The 18,757-nt window shown below is 48.9% G+C and overlaps 1 protein-coding gene and 2 pseudogenes across 1 annotated transcript; 2 read left to right on the top strand and 1 right to left on the bottom strand.

Moving 5' to 3' along the window:
* The first annotated feature begins 346 nt into the window (after positions 1-346).
* Positions 347-1,287, top strand: LOC125527564 (dirigent protein 5 pseudogene; annotated as a pseudogene).
* Positions 1,288-2,822: 1,535 nt separating this feature from the next.
* Positions 2,823-5,062, top strand: LOC147983228 (protein FAR1-RELATED SEQUENCE 5-like). Its single transcript, XM_087540673.1, has 2 exons — positions 2,823-3,420; positions 4,443-5,062. Exons 1-2 carry the CDS (start codon positions 2,823-2,825, stop codon positions 5,060-5,062), a joined length of 1,218 nt encoding a protein of 405 aa, XP_087396799.1.
* Positions 5,063-8,877: 3,815 nt separating this feature from the next.
* Positions 8,878-14,403, bottom strand: LOC125540754 (uncharacterized; annotated as a pseudogene).
* Between the last annotated feature and the right edge of the window lie 4,354 nt (positions 14,404-18,757).

The raw sequence follows: 18,757 nt of genomic DNA, 5'->3' as shown, positions 1-18,757 counted from the left end.
CTAATCTTTGAGGGAATATTCTGCTCCAAATTAAGAAACATCAGTGCATGTGTGTGGCTTTTGGAAGCCCACCTAACATGAGTAGCTGGTGTACGATTACATACTCAAGACTGCCCAATAGCACAAAACCAATAATTGCTTTTGCTTTTTTTGGTATGCTACGTTGGAGGAGCTACCCAACCGGCGAATCAATTTGTAAACAAGACTGGTCACTTGGAGTACAAGGGAGATTATCATGTAAGCTAAATTAAGTTACTAAACTCATACTTTCTACCTGCATGCCCCACAGTTCAATGCATGCACATCTATAAATAGCATGCACAAGTCAAGCTCTTAACAAGCAACAACAAGAGCTGCATCCTCACTTAGCAGTGCTCTACTACATCACAGCTAGTCGATAGATCCTTCGCAGCTTAGGCTCAGTAATCAGTAGCGTTGTCAACAATGCAAGGCCTCGCAGCAACTTCCAAGCTGTCACTGGCCGTTGTGGTCGCCGTGTTTCTGCTGGGCTCGTCGGCGGCCGCCGCCCACGGCCTGAGGAGGGTCGTCTCCAGCAGCTCCGACGAGCCGTGCAACGAGATGACGCTCTACTACCACGACATCCTCTACAACGGCGTCAACAATACGAAGAACGCGACGTCAGCAGCAGCCACCAAGCCCACGGCGCTCAGCACGACCCACTGGAAGAACGGCACCTACTTCGGCACTCTCGTGGTGTTCGACGACCCGATGACGGTGGGGAAGGCGCTACCCATGGCGGGGGAGGAGCCCGCGGCGCGCGCCCAGGGCTTCTACTTCTACGACAAGCAGGAGTCTTACACCTCGTGGTTTGGCTTCTCCATCGTGTTCAACTCCACGGCACACAAGGGCACCATTAACCTCGTCGGCGCGGACCTCATGGACGACAAGACCCGGGACCTCTCTGTCGTCGGCGGCACTGGCGACTTCTTCATGGCGCGCGGCATCGCCACGCTCCGACTCGATGCCTCCGAGGGAACCGTCTATTTCCATTTGCAGATGGACATCAAGCTCTACGAGTGCTACGTCTGACGATTTATATTAAGGTGACACATCCATTATGGTGTCTGTCAATAAGGATGCTGCTGTTTTCTATGCTCTTCGATTTGTCTTGGTGTGTGAGGGCAGGTTTGTGTGTTATTGTCGCATACGTTGACAAGTATGCGAAATGCACTGCATTTTTATTCGTCTTTACTGTTTTTTTGTAAGTGCTAGTTCAGGGGAGGTAGCTCTTCTATATATATTATCTAAAAGAAGATTTCTCAGTGCCGTTGGTATTTCCTATTTTTTTAACACAGTATGAATGCAAACGCTCATACAAACACGCATAAACTCACCCCTATGAGCACCTTCGAGAGACTGTGCCAGCATATCATCCTGAGATTTACAAAATCATCGTAGGAGCCTCGTCGTCGACTGAAATGTCTCCTCCCACTGAAAGATCGCCGCCGAAAATCCTGAAATAAATCCAAAAATACTGCGAGTACCAGAACTTGAAACATGGTGGGCTGGGGATACCACTGTCTCTCTAACCATCCAACCACAAGTTAGTTTGCTCCTATTTTGTTTCTAGAATGCGAGGAAAAGCCCTCCAAAGGCCATCTAACTGTTGAGGAAATACAATAAACGAAAGTACTGCAAACACGACAGGTGTGATGAACGACGTCAGGACGATTGTTTTGCCTTGGACTTGGATGGTGGGATATGTCATATCATGTGCATTTCATCTGGACAGTGTTGTGCATGTTGCACTCATCTACAATAAAATTGATGATCTTGTTAGTAAATAAATTAGCACAGCCACCGGCCCAATTGCGCGGGCAATGTATTTAATGATGGACGATGCTACACAGCGTCCGCGCGCTAGGCGGGCGGATCTGGCGGCCGGTAATTAAGGAAAGTGCCTCCCTGTCGGGTCCCCACCATGTGGCAAAAAAGGAAAGTTTCATCCCGCTCCCGTGCCGAGAAGAAAAACGATAAAAGAAACACCCCCCCCCCCCCTCCACCACGTGATCTCCACACCTACCCACCACAGGGGAAACCCTAAGCCCCAGATTTCAGTAGCGGCAATCTCCATTCCCCCAGCCGCCGCCCACCATGTCGTAGCAGTGGCGAGCTTCTCCCTCCCGCAGCAAAAAAACAGAGTAAAAAAAGGTTGCGGAAGATCAAAATCACCGTGAAAGAACACAAGCTTGCCTGCAACTCTTCTTGTGTGATCAGGCAACAACCTGAACAAAACATGGGCAAAAGAATTGCCAAGATTGGGCAAGTTTCCCCAAGTGAACTACAGCAAAGGTAACAAGGCTGTTCCAATTTTTTTGACCATGAGATCCTTTTTAGTTCTACTAGAACTAGTAGTACTCCCAAATGTTCCTCCTGTACTCCAGTGTCGCAGCTTTGCCTTCTATACATCAGTGTTTGAATTATGGCCCCAATCTATCCCTTCTTCTTGAATATTTTCTTGCCTGTAGTTATGCACCTTGCTTCTGCAAAAAAAAAGACAGACTAAGTAATTGCAGAATCTTGCCTGTTTATATTGTAGAAAAAGTTGTTAACAATCAGGGTATGACAAACTATTGTAGTTGCTTACAAAAGGTCCAGTATCTTACGAAACAGGGGTAAAAACTGGGCAAAAAATAATCAGTAAGGGGAGAAGTATAGTTGCTTACAAAAAAGAAAAAAGAAAAAGGCAAAATAAAAAGCCTGATATGTGAACCTAGCAATGATTCAGTAAAAAAAATGCTCCATGCTCATTTAGTATATGTATTAATTCCTTCCCCTATTTTGTCTTCTGAAATGTGCAGATGGCCGGCCTTGATCTCAATGAGCTTCCTGACGACTTTGTTGACTGTGATGGTGGTCCCCTGTTCTGTACACAAGCCCCACCTGAAAAAATCCCCATTTCAATCGAGGGGGTGGGCGAGTCGCCAGATTTGTGTTCTGCTCCTGTCCAAGATGTCGTAGGTCTGGGATTTCGTGTTGTGGCTACTACTGGTGTGTCTGATGCAACGGCAACTGCCGAAACTATCGCGCCCGCACCTGCCATGTTCAGCCCGGCTGCAACTGTGCCTAGCAATGGTGGGCAAGGTCGTGCAAGTAGCGCTGGCTTGTTAGGTTTTGATGAGAATGAGGTGCGATCTAGCCCACAGGAACCTTATGTTGGCATGGAGTTTGACACAGTTGAAGGTGCTAAGGAGCACTACAAAGCTTACTCTCGCAGAATTGGGTTCTCGATGAAAGCCAACACTTCCAGGAGGTCTTCGTACACTAATGTGCTTGAGAAGCAGACTTTTTGTTGCAACAAGTCGGGGAAGCCTAAAATCAATGATGATGCCCACACACCCGTGTTTGAGAAACTAACCTCAGATTCTGATGACCGTGGCGATGGACAAGATGTTGGGAGCGACCTAGGGACGCCTAAATAGAGCAGCCTGGGGGCGTGCCGGCGCTAGTTCGGCCCCTGGGGGCGACCTAGCGCCCAGTCACGCCCCCCACGCGCCGGCCCCAGGATGCAGGAAATTTAAACTTGGTCGTTCCCGCTCACAAAAGACGCCGCAAATCCGGCGATCGGACGTAGTCTGGCGTTACAAAAAACAGAGTTCGTGTGCGCAATGATTCACTCGGCGGGGTCGGCTCCAGGCATTGGCGGAGTCGGCGTGCGCGGGCTCGGCGGTGTCGGAGCTGCTTCGATGCTGGGCTGTGTCGGCGCGGCTTCGGCACTGCTGGGCGGCGACGTAGAGGCGTCGTTTGGGATTGGCGTCCGGGTGGGCGTGGGCGTCGTCGGCGTTGCCGTCGGCAGCTCGTTTAGGATGAGGCCGCGCTGGTGAGATGCGAGGGAAAAGCGTCAACCGATGAGGAAGACCCCGCCAAGCGCGCCGCGTTGTTGCGGGCCTTCTTGGCGATGGCCCTGTTCCGCCTGTCGGCGGTGACTGCTTCGCGCCGCTGAACTTCCACCCTCCACTCGGCGTTCGACAGGCCAGGCGGCTTCGATGGCGGCGCCCTCGGCTTCCTCTGCTTCGGCTGGACCACGGCGCCAGTCGCGTATGCCGCCGCGCGCGGCATGGTGTACTTCTTCGGCGGCATGGCGGCAACTGGAAGGCGAGCGGGAGGGGGTTTGGCGGGAGAAAGGGGGAGAATGGTGGGAGGAAGGCAAGCGAGCGGGAGAGATGCGAGGGAAAAGCGTCAACAAACGGCGGGAAAAGGCTCTCGGGTCGCCTCCAGGGCGGGCCCACGCGCCTTTTTTGCTTGCGCCGGCTCCCCAAGCGCCTCCCAGGGCGCCGGGTTCGGCCTGGGTCCGCCGGCACCAGTTTTGCCCCGAGCCGGCGAAAAAGGGCCTTCTGGGGGCGCGACTGGGGCCTTTTTTTTGGCGCCGGCACGGCAAAATCGCCTGGGGAGGCCCTGTTGGGGGCGCGGCTGGAGATGCCCTAAGCAAGCAGGGTGTAGCTCTTATAAATCTCCAGGGGGGCTTGTTAAGAAGAGGAGAAGAGAATTTATCAAACGGACGGGCTGTCGAGCAAAAAGAACAGTCAAGCTGACTAATAACAAGTGGGTGGTCACAGGTGTTGTTGCAGAGCACAATCATAGACTAATTGACAAGCCATCTCTCACTAAATACCTCCGCTCTCACCAAGGCATCCCGCCGGAAGAGGTTGAGTTCCTGGAAATATTGCATAGGTGCAACATGGAAACAGGTCGCATGATGGCTGTTATGTCTGAATTCTATGGCCAAGCTGCAATTGTGCCGTACACAATGAAAACGATAAGCAACATGAGAACTAACCTTCGCAGTGCTGAGGCAAATGAAGGCGATTTGGCTGAGACAGTTGCCTACTTCGAGCAAAAGCAGGAAGAAGACCCAGGCTTCTTCTTCAAAATCAAAAAGGATGGAATAGGAAGAGCTGAGAATTTGTTTTGGGTTGATGGGAGGGCTCAAGAGGCCTATGTAAAAGCTTACAATGGTTGCATCTCTTTTGACACGACCTACTTGACGAATACGTATAACATGCCCTTTGCTCCATTTATTGGGATGAGCAGGCATGGGTAGTCTTTCATGTTGGGGTGTGGCTTCTTGCGACAAGAGCTTGAGACTAGCTTTGATTGGTTGTTTGGGGCCTTTCTTGAAGCGATGCATGGCATTGCACCGCTCAACATCATAACTGACCAAGATCAGGCAATGAAAAACTCTATAGCAAACATTTTCCCATTCGCAGTTCACCGTAGTTGCCGCTGGCATATCATTAAGAAAGCCCAAGAGAAGTTGGGTGCTTACTTGGCTACGCATCCTGAGCTAGCTAAAGAATTAAATGAGGTGATAGACTTGAGCATGACTCCTGAGGAGTTTGAGGCAAGGTGGGCTGCTATGGTTGAGAAGCATGGTATTGCTGGCGATAAACGCTTTGATGATCTCTATGCGATCAAGCATCTTTGGGTCCCTTGCTACTTTAGGAATTGTTTCTTCTCATTCCTCCAGTCGACTCAACGGAGTGAAGGCTTCAATGCTGTCCTAAAAAGGTACGTGAACCCACAAAATTCTGTGCTCAACTTTGTGAAGCAATATGAGAAGATAAATGACAAGATCTTGGTGAAAGAAGGGGGTAATGATTACCGAACAGATGAGCTTGAGCCAAGGCTTTGGGCCCTGTTCCCAATTGAGAAGCAAGCCTTGTGAGTTTACACAAGGGATATATACTACAGGTTTCAACATGAGTTTTCTTTGATTGGCATGTATAATGTTAGGCCTCAAGGCGGCAACATGTACCTGCTTGAGCCTAACAAAATTTATGCAAGGATTTATGGGCGTAGACTGTACATGGTAACAGCACAGGTTGATCAGCAAGAGTACGGTTGTGAGTGTTGCAAGTTTTACAGGGATGGGCTACTTTGTGTCCACATCTTGAAAGTGTTCACCCACCTTGGTGTTGATGAGATCCCTGACCGTTACATACCGCCTAGATGGACCCAGAACGCATTTCTTACTGATTTGCCCCCTGACACACAAGTCCCTGATGCCATGCCTCAAGAGTCTCTGCAGCAAATAAGGCACGTTTCCCTGAATACTATGTTTGGCAAAATCTCTAAATTGGGCAGTATGTCAGATGCAGGAGCAGCTTTGTGCAAGTCCTATGAGCGTGCGTTGTAGACTGAACTGAACCAACTTATAAATCAAGGAGGAAGAAGAAGCAAACGGCGCCAGCTAAGTCACCAGCCCAATCTGCCCCCATGGAAGCTTCTATTGGAGAGCCTAAAGCAAATCCTTTACGTAACCCCCCAAAATCTTCTACTAAGGGACGCAAGAGAGGCAAGAGGTACTATTCGGGCATTGAGTTGCATCCAAAGAAGAAGACAAAATGTGCGTACTGCAAAGAGTTAGGGCACAATTGTGCCACTTGCACGCCTGGTCTAAACCGAAGTGCTTGTTGGATCCAGCAGCGAAAAAAAAGAAAAGGGGGGAATTTGTGTCTGAATATGAAAAAGTTGTTCTGGAATATGTTTCATTTGTGTGGAAAAAGACCATGTAATTTATGTTCTGTGCTACTGAAACAAAAAGTGGTTGGTGGTATGCCATTGAAACTGATAACTAAGATTTTTGTACCTTCTTGATGTTGAGCATCTTTGCCCAATTGACATCATTGTGGTCACTCTCCACCATTTTTGCTGTTAGTATCATCATCATGTTGGCTATGTCTTTTGGCCCATACTCCAGGACATGGGTGCCATCCCAGTTGTCGGTGTTGTATAGCATATATATGCTGCAATCATACCTGTTTTTTAGGGGAGAAAGGAAAACATGGTGGATTTCGTTAGTGTGTTCCGGAAAAATACGAAATGATATTGCTATTTACTAAGGAAAAAATGCAGTACATACACAAATGTTGCAGCAATTTCACCTAGTTAAAATGATCACATGAAGCATGATCACAGATAAAAAAATCCAAAAAAAAGAAATCCCTATCACAAATGATGATGCGAACCAAAAATTCAATAAAACAAAAATATGGAGGTAGGTGACTTTGTTTTGCTCAATGGTTTTTAGGCGACTTGGTTCGACCGGTCAGGCGATTCTAGCCACCTAGGTAGGCGATGTGCAGCCCCACCTCCCGTGTTAGGCGACTTTGTTTTGGTTGCTCAAGGATTTTTAGGCGACTTGGTTCGACCGGTGAGGCGATGCTAGCCACCTAGGTAGGCGATGTGCGGCCCCACCTCCCGTGTTAGGCAACTTTGTTTTGGGTGGTCGAGGGTTTTTAGGCGACTTGGTTCGGCCGGTGAGGCGATGCTAGCCACCTAGGTAGGCGATGAGCGGCCCCACCTCCCGCGTTAGGCGACTTTGTTTTGGTGGTCGAGGGTTTTTAGGCGACTTGGTTCGACCGGTGAGGTGATCCTAGCCACCTAGGTAGGCGATGTGCAGCCCCACCTCCCGTGTTAGGCGACTTTGTTTTGGGTGGTCGAGGGTTTTTAGGCGACTTGGTTCGACCGGTGAGGCGATTCTAGCCACCTAGGTAGGCGATGTGCGGCCCCACCTCCCGTGTTAGGCGACTTTGTTTTGGGTGCTCAATGGTTTTTAGGCGTCTTGGTTCGACCGGTGAGGCGATGCTAGCCACCTAGGTAGGCGATGTGTAGCCCCACCTCCCGTGTTAGGCGACTTTGTTTTGGGTGGTCGTGGGTTTTTAGGCGACTTGGTTCGACCGGTGAGGCGATCCTAGCCACCTATGTAGGCGATGTGCGGCCCCACCTCCCGTGTTAGGCGACTTGTTTGGATGGTCGAGGGTTTTTAGGCGACATGGTTTGACCGGTCAGGCGATTCTAGCCACCTAGGTAGGCGATGTGCGGCCCCACCTCCCGTGTTAGGCGACTTTGTTTTGGATGCTCAATGGTTTTTAGGCGACTTGGTTCGACCGGTGAGGTGATTCTAGCCACCTAGGTAGGCGATGTGCGGCCCCACCTCCCGTGTTAGGCGACTTTGTTTTGGGTGCTTAAGGATTTTTAGGCGACTTGGTTCGACCGGTGAGGCGAAGCTAGCCACCTAGGTAGGCGATGTGCGGCCCCACCTCCCGTGTTAGGCGACTTTGTTTTGGATGGTCGAGGGTTTTTAGGCGACTTGGTTCCACCGGTGAGGCGATGCTAGCCATCTAGGTAGGTGATGTGCGGCCCCACTGTTTGACGAGATTTTGTCGCGCGGAAGTATCTATGAGCATGGAAAATGTGATAGTGTTTTGCATGTGCACGTATGAGAGAAACCTTCTCCATGCCTACGTGTATCTAGCGAGGCTTACAAGACGGCCATTCCTGATGCACTATCTATCTAGTGTGGACTAAAGAGCCAGAACCGGATGCATGCATTGCATGCTCGTTAGCATGCTTAATCATGGATATATTAATTAAATATTCTGGCCAACTCTAACCTGACACGATGTTTAAGAGCATTGGCACGTTAAAACCCCTGAGGCCGCATGCACGCACGCATCTGCTTGGGTCCGGGAGCAGCCACGACAAGTTATGAACTAACCGAGTACGGGTTGATGGTAGTTGGATAAGCATACATCTTAAGCTCACGGTTTGGTTGGATTAGCATCAGGTCCGCGTATGTCGCGAGCGACACATTCGTCCCTATATAAAGCCATTGATCTCCTTCACGCCGGGGAGGCACACGAGGCCGTCAGGCCGCTCACACACGCCCAGAGGGCTGGCCGCAAGGCCGCTCTGCAGTACACACACATGCCGCGACCGCCGCAGGGCTGCGCACATAGGGGGACGCACGTGGTTGCCGCCGCAAGGCTGCGCACGCACACGGCCACGAGGCTGCTGGGCTGTGAACACAAGCGCACACAGGGTTGGCTGTTCGGCCGCTCTCACGCTCAAGTTTTACGGCCGCAAGGCTGCTGTCAAGCTGCATGCACACATCACGCATAGATCAATCAGAGTTTCTGCCGGTGGCCGCAACGACATGGCCACGCATCCCCATGGTGATGGTAAGTAATGGTGAGATCAAGAGAAGTCTTCTGTCTCTTCCCCCTTTTCTTGTTGCCTCGGATGAATGATTGGCCGTCCAATCTAATTGTTACCTCGGATTATATGTGATCGATTTATCGGTCTCGATATTGTTACCTCGGATAAAGATTGGGTCATCCAATCATGTTGCCTCGGAAAATAAATTGGTTCATCCAATTATGTTGCCCCAGATATTAGATTGGTTCATCCAATCATGTTGCCTAAAAAAATAGATTGGTTCATCCAATCATGTTGCCTTGGATTATAGGTTGATTTATTCAATCACATGTTGCCTCAGATCAATTTTTTGCCTTCGAAAAAATATAGATTGGTTTGTCAATCTAAAAGCAGGTACAGGTGGCGAACAGATTCCATTAAAAAAAGGTGAACAGGTCCCCTGAAAATTGCATAAGGCAAACATGGCTCACATAAAAAAAAAGGGCACACAGGCAATGAGAAATGTTGCCACGGGAAGCTTGCAATGAGTTTCAGGCTAAAACATTTTACAGGTACAGGTTATCAGAAAATAGGTCTTGCTGATCTAGTGTACGGCAAAAAAACATGGGTGTTCCGCCAACCCAAATATGGGCACGTGGTCGAGGCGCTTCATAAAATTTGATCGGTTTACACCGATCTAAATACAGGTGCATATGGTCTTTGATCCAAAGAGGGGTTAGTACCGTGATAAATTTTTGCTCCTTTGATTCATGGGAAGTACATGGTTCAGAGGGAGCCGGCCGTGAGGATGCTTGCCTCCATATACAATTTTCACCCACAAGCCACACGCAAAGAGATACACGCAGTCGTTCCACCGCCAGGCTTCACACAGAGAGGGTATACAAACAGGCTGCTAGGATCCCCGAGGCCAACTCGAGCATGGCCGCAAGGCCGTCAACAAGATGTTGTACATGGCCGACTGCCAGGGTGCTCATGCTCACAGTATCAATCAGGGGCAAGACGTTCGTCAGCAGCAACCACACCATACGGCCGCTCGTCCGATGGAACAGAATATAGATAACATGCATGCAGATGCTATACACTAGGTGATGTAGTCTGAGTAGGACGGAGCTTGCCCTAGAAAAGATGATAGCGGCACACAGTTGACATGCATGGCAGACCTGGTGCAAAGCTTGATGTAAATGTCAGAGATTAACAAGACAGTGAAATAGTAGGTTATAGTACTAGGCGGAGATTACATCCTAAACAACACTTTGTGATTTCTCATGGCCAAACCATTGATAGTTTCGGCCTGAAAAATTAAACTATACAAATGGCAGCCCGTCTGGTGTAACAGAAGTCCTCTAATTGCTTGCACACATGGCAGTCAGCATGACGGGCTAATTAGTATAGCCCGCCCTGGAGATTAAATATTCAGATATGGATATCTTTTCATGATTTGTGAACAACGGGGTTACTTCATATCTCATTCGAGACCCTCACGGCTAGGTGTCCATCACAAAGTCTCATGACACGGTCCCTTCCATCGAAGACCGGCAAGGATAGACATACTTCTCCTTGGCTGACGAGGCTAAGAGAACATTTTCCTTTTCCGTGACCGACGAGGCCGGAAATCATTTGTCCTGACCGACGAGGCTGGACGCACTTTCTCCTTGGCCGACGAGGCCAAGAGATCATTTCCCTTTTCCGTGACAGACGAGGCCGGAAATCATTTGTCCTGACCGACGAGGCTGGACGCACTTTCTCCTTGGCCGACGAGGCCAAGAGATCATTTCCCTTTTCCGTGACCGACGAGGCCGGAAATCATTTGTCCTGACCGATGAGGCTGGACGCAGTATCTCCTTGACTGGCGAGGCTTGGAGGCATTACTCCTTCCCGTGACCGACAGGCCAGAAATATTCATAAGTCCTGACCAACGAGGTTGGACGCACTATCTCCTTGACCGACGAGGCTTGGAGGCATTACCCCTTTCCGCGACCGACGAGGCCGGAAATATTCATAAGTCCTGACCGACGAGGCTGGACGCACTATCTCCTTAACCGACGAGGCTTGGAGGCATTACCCCTTTCCGCGACCGACGAGGCCGGAAATATTCATAAGTCCTGACCGACGAGGCTGGACGCACTATCTCCTTGACCGACGAGGCTGGACGCACTATCTCCTTGACCGACGAGGCCGGACTCACTTTGTTCATGACCGACGAGGCCGAACACTTTTTTGGGACTTCACTATGAACCCGGTGCCGACAAGGCCGGATGTCTCATACCAAATCCCGACGAGGCTTTGGGATATCATTACATGCCACTTTTACTTCTCAACATATCATGAGAATATTTCAGGTTACAAGACGACGAGCATCATCACAGCTTAATCGGAGGTGTTTCGCGGATTGCCCCGCGGATGTAATTAACCGGATCGTCTTACGAGGCTCCGGGAACAGAAGCTCCACAATCGCTGGATATTAATCAGATGTACTTATCTATGGCGCAATATATGTAATCATCTGGGAAACCGCACTTTGTAATTCTCAAGAGAATAATAAAGCAGTATTTCCCTATGTGTTTCTCTTTATTTTGTATACGAAAGTATACTGGCACGTCCGCATTTTATTTTATCACTGTTACGCATTAGGAAATACCCCTGCCCGGGGGACGTTTCTTTTTCGCGAAACACCCACCTCCCGCGTTAGGCGACTTTGTTTGGGTGGCCGAGGGTTTTTAGGCGACTTGGTTCGACCGGTGAGGTGATCCTAGCCACCTAGATAGGCGATGTGCGGCCCCACCTGCCGTGTTAGGCGACTTTGTTTTGGGTGGTCGAGGGTTTTTATGCGACTTGGTTCGACCGGTGAGGCGATTCTAGCCACCTAGGTAGGCGATGTGCGGCCCCACCTCCCGTGTTAGGCGACTTTGTTTTGGGTGCTCAATGGTTTTTTGGCGACTTGGTTCGACCGGTGAGGCGATGCTAGCCACCTAGGTAGGCGATGTGCGACCCCACCTCCCGTTTTAGGCGACTTTGTTTTGGGTGGTCGAGGGTTTTTAGGCGACTTGGTTCAACCGGTGAGGCGATCCTAGCCACCTAGGTAGGCGATGTGCGGCCCCACCTCCCGTGTTAGGCGACTTTGTTTTGGGTGCTCAATCGTTTTTAGGCGACTTGGTTCGACCGGTGAGGCGATGTTAGCCACCTAGGTAGGCGATGTGCGGCCCCACCTCCCATGTTAGGCGACTTTGTTTTGGGTGCTCAATGGTTTTTAGGCGACTTGGTTCGACCGGTGAGGTGATCCTAGCCACCTACGTAGGCGATGTGCGGCCCCACCTCCCGTTTTAGGCGACTTTGTTTTGGGTGATCGAGGGTTTTTAGGCGACTTGGTTCGACCGGTGAGGCGATCCTAGCCACCTAGGTAGGCGATGTGCGGCCCCACCTCCTGTGTTAGGCGACTTTGTTTGGGTGGTCGAGGGTTTTTAGGCGACTTGGTTCGACCGGTGAGGCGACGCTAGGCCGCCGAGGTAGGCAATGTGCGCCCTACCTCTCATGTTAGGCGACTTGTGTGGGTGGTCGAGGGTGTTTAGGCAACTTGGTTTAACCGGTGAGGCGACGCTAGGCCTCCTAGGTAGGCGATGTGCGCCCAGCTCCCGTGTTGGGCAACTTTGTGTGGGTGGCTCAAGGGTTTTTAGGCGACTTGGTTCGACCCTTTAGGCGACGCTAGCCACCTAGGTAGGCGATGCGCGCCCCACCTCCCATGTTAGGCGACTTTGTGTGGGTGGTCGAGGGTGTTTAGGCAACTTGGTCTGACCGGTGAGGCGACGTTAGGCCTCCGAGGTAGGCGATGTGCGCCCCAGCTCCCGTGTTAGGCGACTTTGTGTGGGTGGTCGAGGGTTTTTAGGCGACTTGGTTCGACCCGTGAGGCGACGCTAGCCACCTAGGTAGGCGATGTGCGCCCCACCTCCCGTGTTTGGCGACTTTGGGAGGGTGGTTGAGGGTTTTTTAGACTACTTGGTTTGACCGGTGAGGCGGCACTAGGCCGTCTAGGTAGGCGATTTTTGGTTGGGTGGTCGATTTGTATTAGGCTCGGATAAGAAAAAAATGATAAAACGAAAAAGAAAAAATGCGGAAAAAACAAAATAAAAATACGGGATAGGGGAGCCCTTGCCTGTTATCCTGCTTTGGGCACTTGATTTCATGGAGTTTCCAATCTGCAATCTGCACACTTGACTTGCTGTAGTGCCTCTCCCAGTATATTTTGATGCCCTTCATGATTTTGTTCGCAGTTTCTACTAATGCCTTGTCCTTGAACGTCCTTGCCGAGTCCAGTACCTCAAATCACTTGTCCCTGATGTTCAGCACCATTAGCCAATAATGCCCTGTCTCCTTTGGATTCTCCTTGTCCAGAATCTCGAGTGTAGGAAATGATACCTGCTTGATGAGAGAGTGGGTTGAGTTGGACAAAAAAAGGATAGAGGGAAGCATGAAGAAAACTGCATTGTCATTTTTTTTCTTACTGATTCACATCTGCTTAGCCTCCTGGTTTTGTTGTCAAAATGTTTGTCTATGTCGTTCCTTGTGAAACTATTGTTCGGGAAGAATGTCTAGCAACGGATGGTGATGTAAAAAAAGAGAAGTGGTAACATATTAGTTGTTGTGCTTCTATGATAAAAAACTAAAAGAGGATAAAAAAGGGATAAAGGGGGGAATTCTTACAGCTACTCGTAGTGGCATTAATCTCTTCTTTGGCCTCAACCCTGCTTCCCTCAATGCAATGATTGCCATCTCGGCCAGCATGCTGTCCATCTTCTGTCCAGGTGCCATTGATTGTGCAAGTTCATTGCAGCTGATGTAGAGCGCGTCATAGTTTATGATAGGCTTGCTATTTTGAAATTTGGCACATAGAAATAGAAACAGAAAAAAGATGTTAGTCTCATGTATTGAAACGAAGCAATTAAAAAATAAACCCCAAAAACCAGACCTAAGAAATATTTGATTTCCTTACCTATTGTCGGCTTGCCTTGTGTGGGTCACACTATACTGGCACACAGCATTGTAGATGTCGCGAACTTGCTTTGAGCAGTAAAATGGATCCGTGTTCTCCAGGCATATGTATGGCGACCTGAGTTGTGCTGGTGCCCTTACAACTCTCCGCTCGTGCCCAACCGCTGCTGGAGTCCTTGATGAGCTAGCGACATTTTCTACGGTTGTGGTTGCTGTGACTGGTGTTTTTGAATTTTGATCGTTGATTTGCCTTCCATTTCTTAGCCTCTCCTCCATCTCTAGCCTCTCATTTTCTTTCTTCAATGCAAATGCCTTTTCAGCCTCATAGCACACTTTTTGTAGCTCCTCCAAGTCCAATCCCCATTCATCTCCGCTTTCTGACATACATGCATCTATGTTGCGTGGCTTCAGTTCTATGGATTGGCCTCTGTTGGTGCCCTCATCTTCATGAAAACTCATGTTAAGGTCGAAAGATGGACAACCTTGTGTTGCTCCGACTGGGTGGTTGGTCTAGCTTGATGGTGTGAAGACAGGGTTTGATGAGCCAACTTGTGCCTGTTGCATTGCTTGCTGTTGCGCAAGTGGCCCCAATCGTAGCTTCTCCCTGATCGTAGCCGTTGCCAACTGTATTGCATGGGCTTCCCTGAATTGCGCTGATGTGGGTGTTCCCCCTTTCTTTTGGCTGCTAGGGGCTTGGCACGACTTCCTTGTTGTAGGAGTGCTGGAGCTGACCATGTATGGAACACCAGTGGATGGACTTGGTGTGTGTACAGATGCTTTATGATGCACAAAACGGTTGAGAGGTGGGGCTAATGATATTGGGGTGACATCAAGTATTGTGATTTTTTCACTGCCCAGAGGTGTGTTGCCCTTGTGCCCATTTTCTACTGGTCCATCTGTATTTGCTGTTGTGTGAGTTTGCATTCCAAACCCATTGGTTGCTGTGTGACCCCGCTGGTTTACATTGCTTGCAAGATTTGCATGGCCGCACTCTAGGGACTTGCCTGCTTTTGCACCCTCCCTAGCCGGCTCCATCTCGGGTTCTGACTTCTGTTTCATAGTCACATTTCCACTGTTCCTTGATGGCAAAATTTTGGATCTGAGTTCGTTTTGCTTTGAAGCTGCGGTCCTTCGGGAGATAAAATCATCAGAGCTGTTTCCACTACACCTTGCTTGTCCATCTTCCCCTGACTCCGAGCTTGGCATAAACTTCGTGTTCTCCTCCGGGATGCCCCCATGATGCTCGGACTCTTTGATTCTTATGCCTGGAATGCGTGCTGCCCTACGACGCTTTGTCCTGTGTGAATTGCTCCTAGAGTCCCTGTCATCCTCCCTATCCAGATTGCTGATCTCTTCAATGAAAATACCCATTCTATCCGACCATTCTGAGCACAATGAGCTAACCGTTGCAACGATCTTCCTCTTCTTCTGCATTAAGATGCATTTTCATAGGAAAAAACACATGAAAAAAATTGTTAGGGAAAAAATGAATCAAAAAAAATAAAAGCCGGGTGGTTTTAAAATTGAAGAAGTATTATATAGGAAAAAGTACTGAAAGAAAATCTGAAACTTCACTGTAAAAAACAACTGAAAAGAAAAAATGGAAAGCTAGTGAAATTGTAAAATAAGAAGCTGGAGAACATACACTTATTTTGAATGTGGGTGGCAACTTTGAGAAAACAAACTTCTCGGTCTCCTCATACCCAACAAAAAGACTATTCATACGCCCGTTGCTTGTGTATCTTGGCTTCATCTGGTGGGGTGAGTGAAAAAAAAGCACATTAGGCTAGTGTTGTTAAGCAGGAAAAAAAACTGCAGCAATTAGGCTAGTGTGTTGCACCTGCCTGAACTAGTTGGGTAACATTGTAAACAGGACAAAAGAAACACAAAAAACCTACTTTTAAAAAGGATGGATGAAAAACAAACTCACCCTAAGCTTGCCGTATCCTCCTTGGGGTTTTTGTCTGCCTTTGCGACTAGCCATATATGTTTGTTGTCCCATGCCTCTACACGGACTGGGAAATCTGGTACTGTGATGTCTACTACCAGAGAATTTACATATAACACCTGTTTTGCAGACACAAAACAAAAGAAAATGCCGGTAAAAAATAAGTTGGGAATCAGTATGGGACAGCCTTTCTCTTTTCTGGTATACTATACAACCAAGCATAAGTAGGAAAAAAATAAAAAGAAAGAAAAAATAACGAAAAAGAGCCTAGCAGGTGGTACTTACGACCATATGGTGCACGCAACAGTTTACAGCCTTCTTCCTGTTGCTACCCCCTAATGAAGCTTTTATCTGATTCACTATAAATGCACAGAAGTTGAGCCTCTTTACTTTCTCTAGGTCGGCGACTATTGGGTAGCATCGAGCGCTGACATGTAAGCTTGTTGTAGGGCACATGAAGGTACAAACTACCACAATCAGCCAGGCCCTCATGAAGCCATCGTCTGCTCTCCCATTCATCTCTTTAATCATGGTGCAGACGGTTGTTATCTCGGGGGCGCACCCATTCTGAAAACCAAACCTGCTGTTTATGAAAGATATTGCCTCTGCATCCCACCCGTAGAACACTTCCTCCCCTGAATTGCGAAGACCCAAGGTGTGGTGGACACTTTCGGCTGTTATGGGGATCTCGCCCCTGCCTGGGACAACGATGCACTCGCTATCTGGGTCGTAGATCTGCATTACCCACCTGCTGAGGTCTGCGGGCATTGTTGTTGCTTCGATCTTCAATATGCCTCCCAGATGGTAAGTTTCTATCAGATCCTTCTGCCGTTGGTCCAAGCTCTTGTTTAACTTTACTAGCCTTGATGGCGATGCTCTGTTTCTACCTTCCTGAACTTGCTTCTTCCTAGGACGCCTATGGCCTTGTATTACTCTTGCTGCACCCTGTTAGAAGCGGACATGAAAACACTAAAGAAAAAGGGTGATTCTCTCTGATCCTATGTTGAAAGTCATTTTGAAAAAAATGTTCGGTGGGAAGTGGGCAAGTACCTCGCCAGTCTGTTCATCTGTGGAGCCCTCCATTTTTTTGCTTGCATTTGAAAAACATTGAGTTAGAAGAAACTGTTGTTGAAAAACCCTTGCAGACTACTGGAGGCAAAAACTTGCCTACACAAAAAACACTAAAAAATAATAAATATTTGGGATGCATATGGGATCCGCTTCAGTTTTGGAAATCGCGCCCTACGACCGCACAGAATTTTTGTGCAAAACACAAAGTAGTGATTGGTTACTTACAAAAAAAATATGTACCTGAGATTTATAAATATTAAAGAAGGGCTACCTGCAACTTCATCAGTTCATGTTTTCTCTCCTGGAGTACAACATATTAGTTTCCCTTGGAGAAGTTCACTGTATAATCATATTGTTGCTTCTAGATGTACAGTCACACTGATGTGTACAATCAAATTACTGATATACTTCCATGATTTCGTTTCAGTATGAACGGCGAAGTGCTTGCTTGAGAAAAATGTAGGCATCATTTTGCCTTACAGAAAAAAAAAAGATGTGTTGCAGCTATCTGGTAAACCTAACAGTTCATTCTTGCTAATTGCCGTAATAAGTATTAGTATAAAAAGATAACCAGATAACAGACCAAAATGTCATCATAATGCACTGAGAACACTCCTATTCAACACTCATATGTACAAGTTTCTTCAGTTTCAAAAACGTAATGCAGTTGCCAACGAAAATCATGCAAGGCAATGAGCAAAAAATCAAAAAAAAGTGAACGTTTGCTGGCTGCAACGGAGATGGACATTACTGGCGAAACAAGCACATTAATACACTTCCATGTTCCTGAAAAGTGTGTTTCAGGCGATCAAACGAGACCTACAGCGAGCCCGGCGTGAATGGCGGAAAAAAACCTGGGCGCATCTGAGCCTTTCCTCGCCTGATTCTCCGCCTCGCTCGAGTGGGCAGGAGGCGGCACGAAACCCAAATATTGTCTCACCTAGCCTAATTCTGGAGGAAACAAAATGCTAAAAATGCCCTCTCTTCATGTGAAAGCAAACTTGCCTACTCAAAAATGCTTTCCTATATACAAAATTTCCTACTGCTTGTACCCCAGGACTAAAGCAAATACTACAGTGTTGCCTACTGAAACACAAATGTATTGCCTACTGAACCACGCACCGGCTGCCAAAAATTGCCTACTGAAAAAATTGTTCAGGTTGAGCGCCTCTCCTTCCTCATCTCACCCGTGTCGCCCCCTCCCCCTCGTCGCTTGTGCCTCGTCGCCCGGCCCTCGCGCGCTCTCCGGCGAGCCCCCCACCCCACACCCCCGGCTGCTCCCACCTCCAGCAGGATCCCCTCGCCCAAGCCCTCGCCTCCTCAAAATCCCTCCCCTCTCTCCCTCCTCTCCGGGAGCCTCTTCTTTTTGATTTACCCTTGATTCCTCTTGCAGTCGTTGATAACAACAAGGCCGTCAGCGACGAACCCCCAAACAGCCATGAGATGTGTGAGCCAGGGGGGAAACATGGGATGAACTCACCTAGGTCACTTGAAGCAAGCGAATCTCACTCTCCGGGTGCTCGTCGCCGCCTCGCGCTGGACCACCAGCTCCACCCCCTCCCCGTCGCCGCTGCCTTCTCCTCCTTGTACGGCACGCGCGCGCTGCCCTCGCCTCGTCGAACTGCTACGGGATCCTTCGCCAGGGGGCCGTCGCCGCGCTCGTTGAATTAGACTCCCCGCCGGCTCTCTCGTCGCCCGCGCTCGCGGCGAAGCTAGGGATTTCAAGCCGGATTTCGTTTGTCGCCGGGAAAAGGGTGTGAGGTGGGGAACGGGGAAACGGCAGGATAGATGAAG

This window comes from Triticum urartu, chromosome 2A, assembly GCF_056163025.1.
Source record: "Triticum urartu cultivar PI428250 chromosome 2A, HENAU_Tu73, whole genome shotgun sequence".
In the NCBI taxonomy this organism is placed as follows: domain Eukaryota; kingdom Viridiplantae; phylum Streptophyta; class Magnoliopsida; order Poales; family Poaceae; genus Triticum; species Triticum urartu.
The sequence above is the reverse complement of the archived record's forward strand: the minus strand, read 5'-3'. Positions and strand labels throughout refer to the sequence as shown.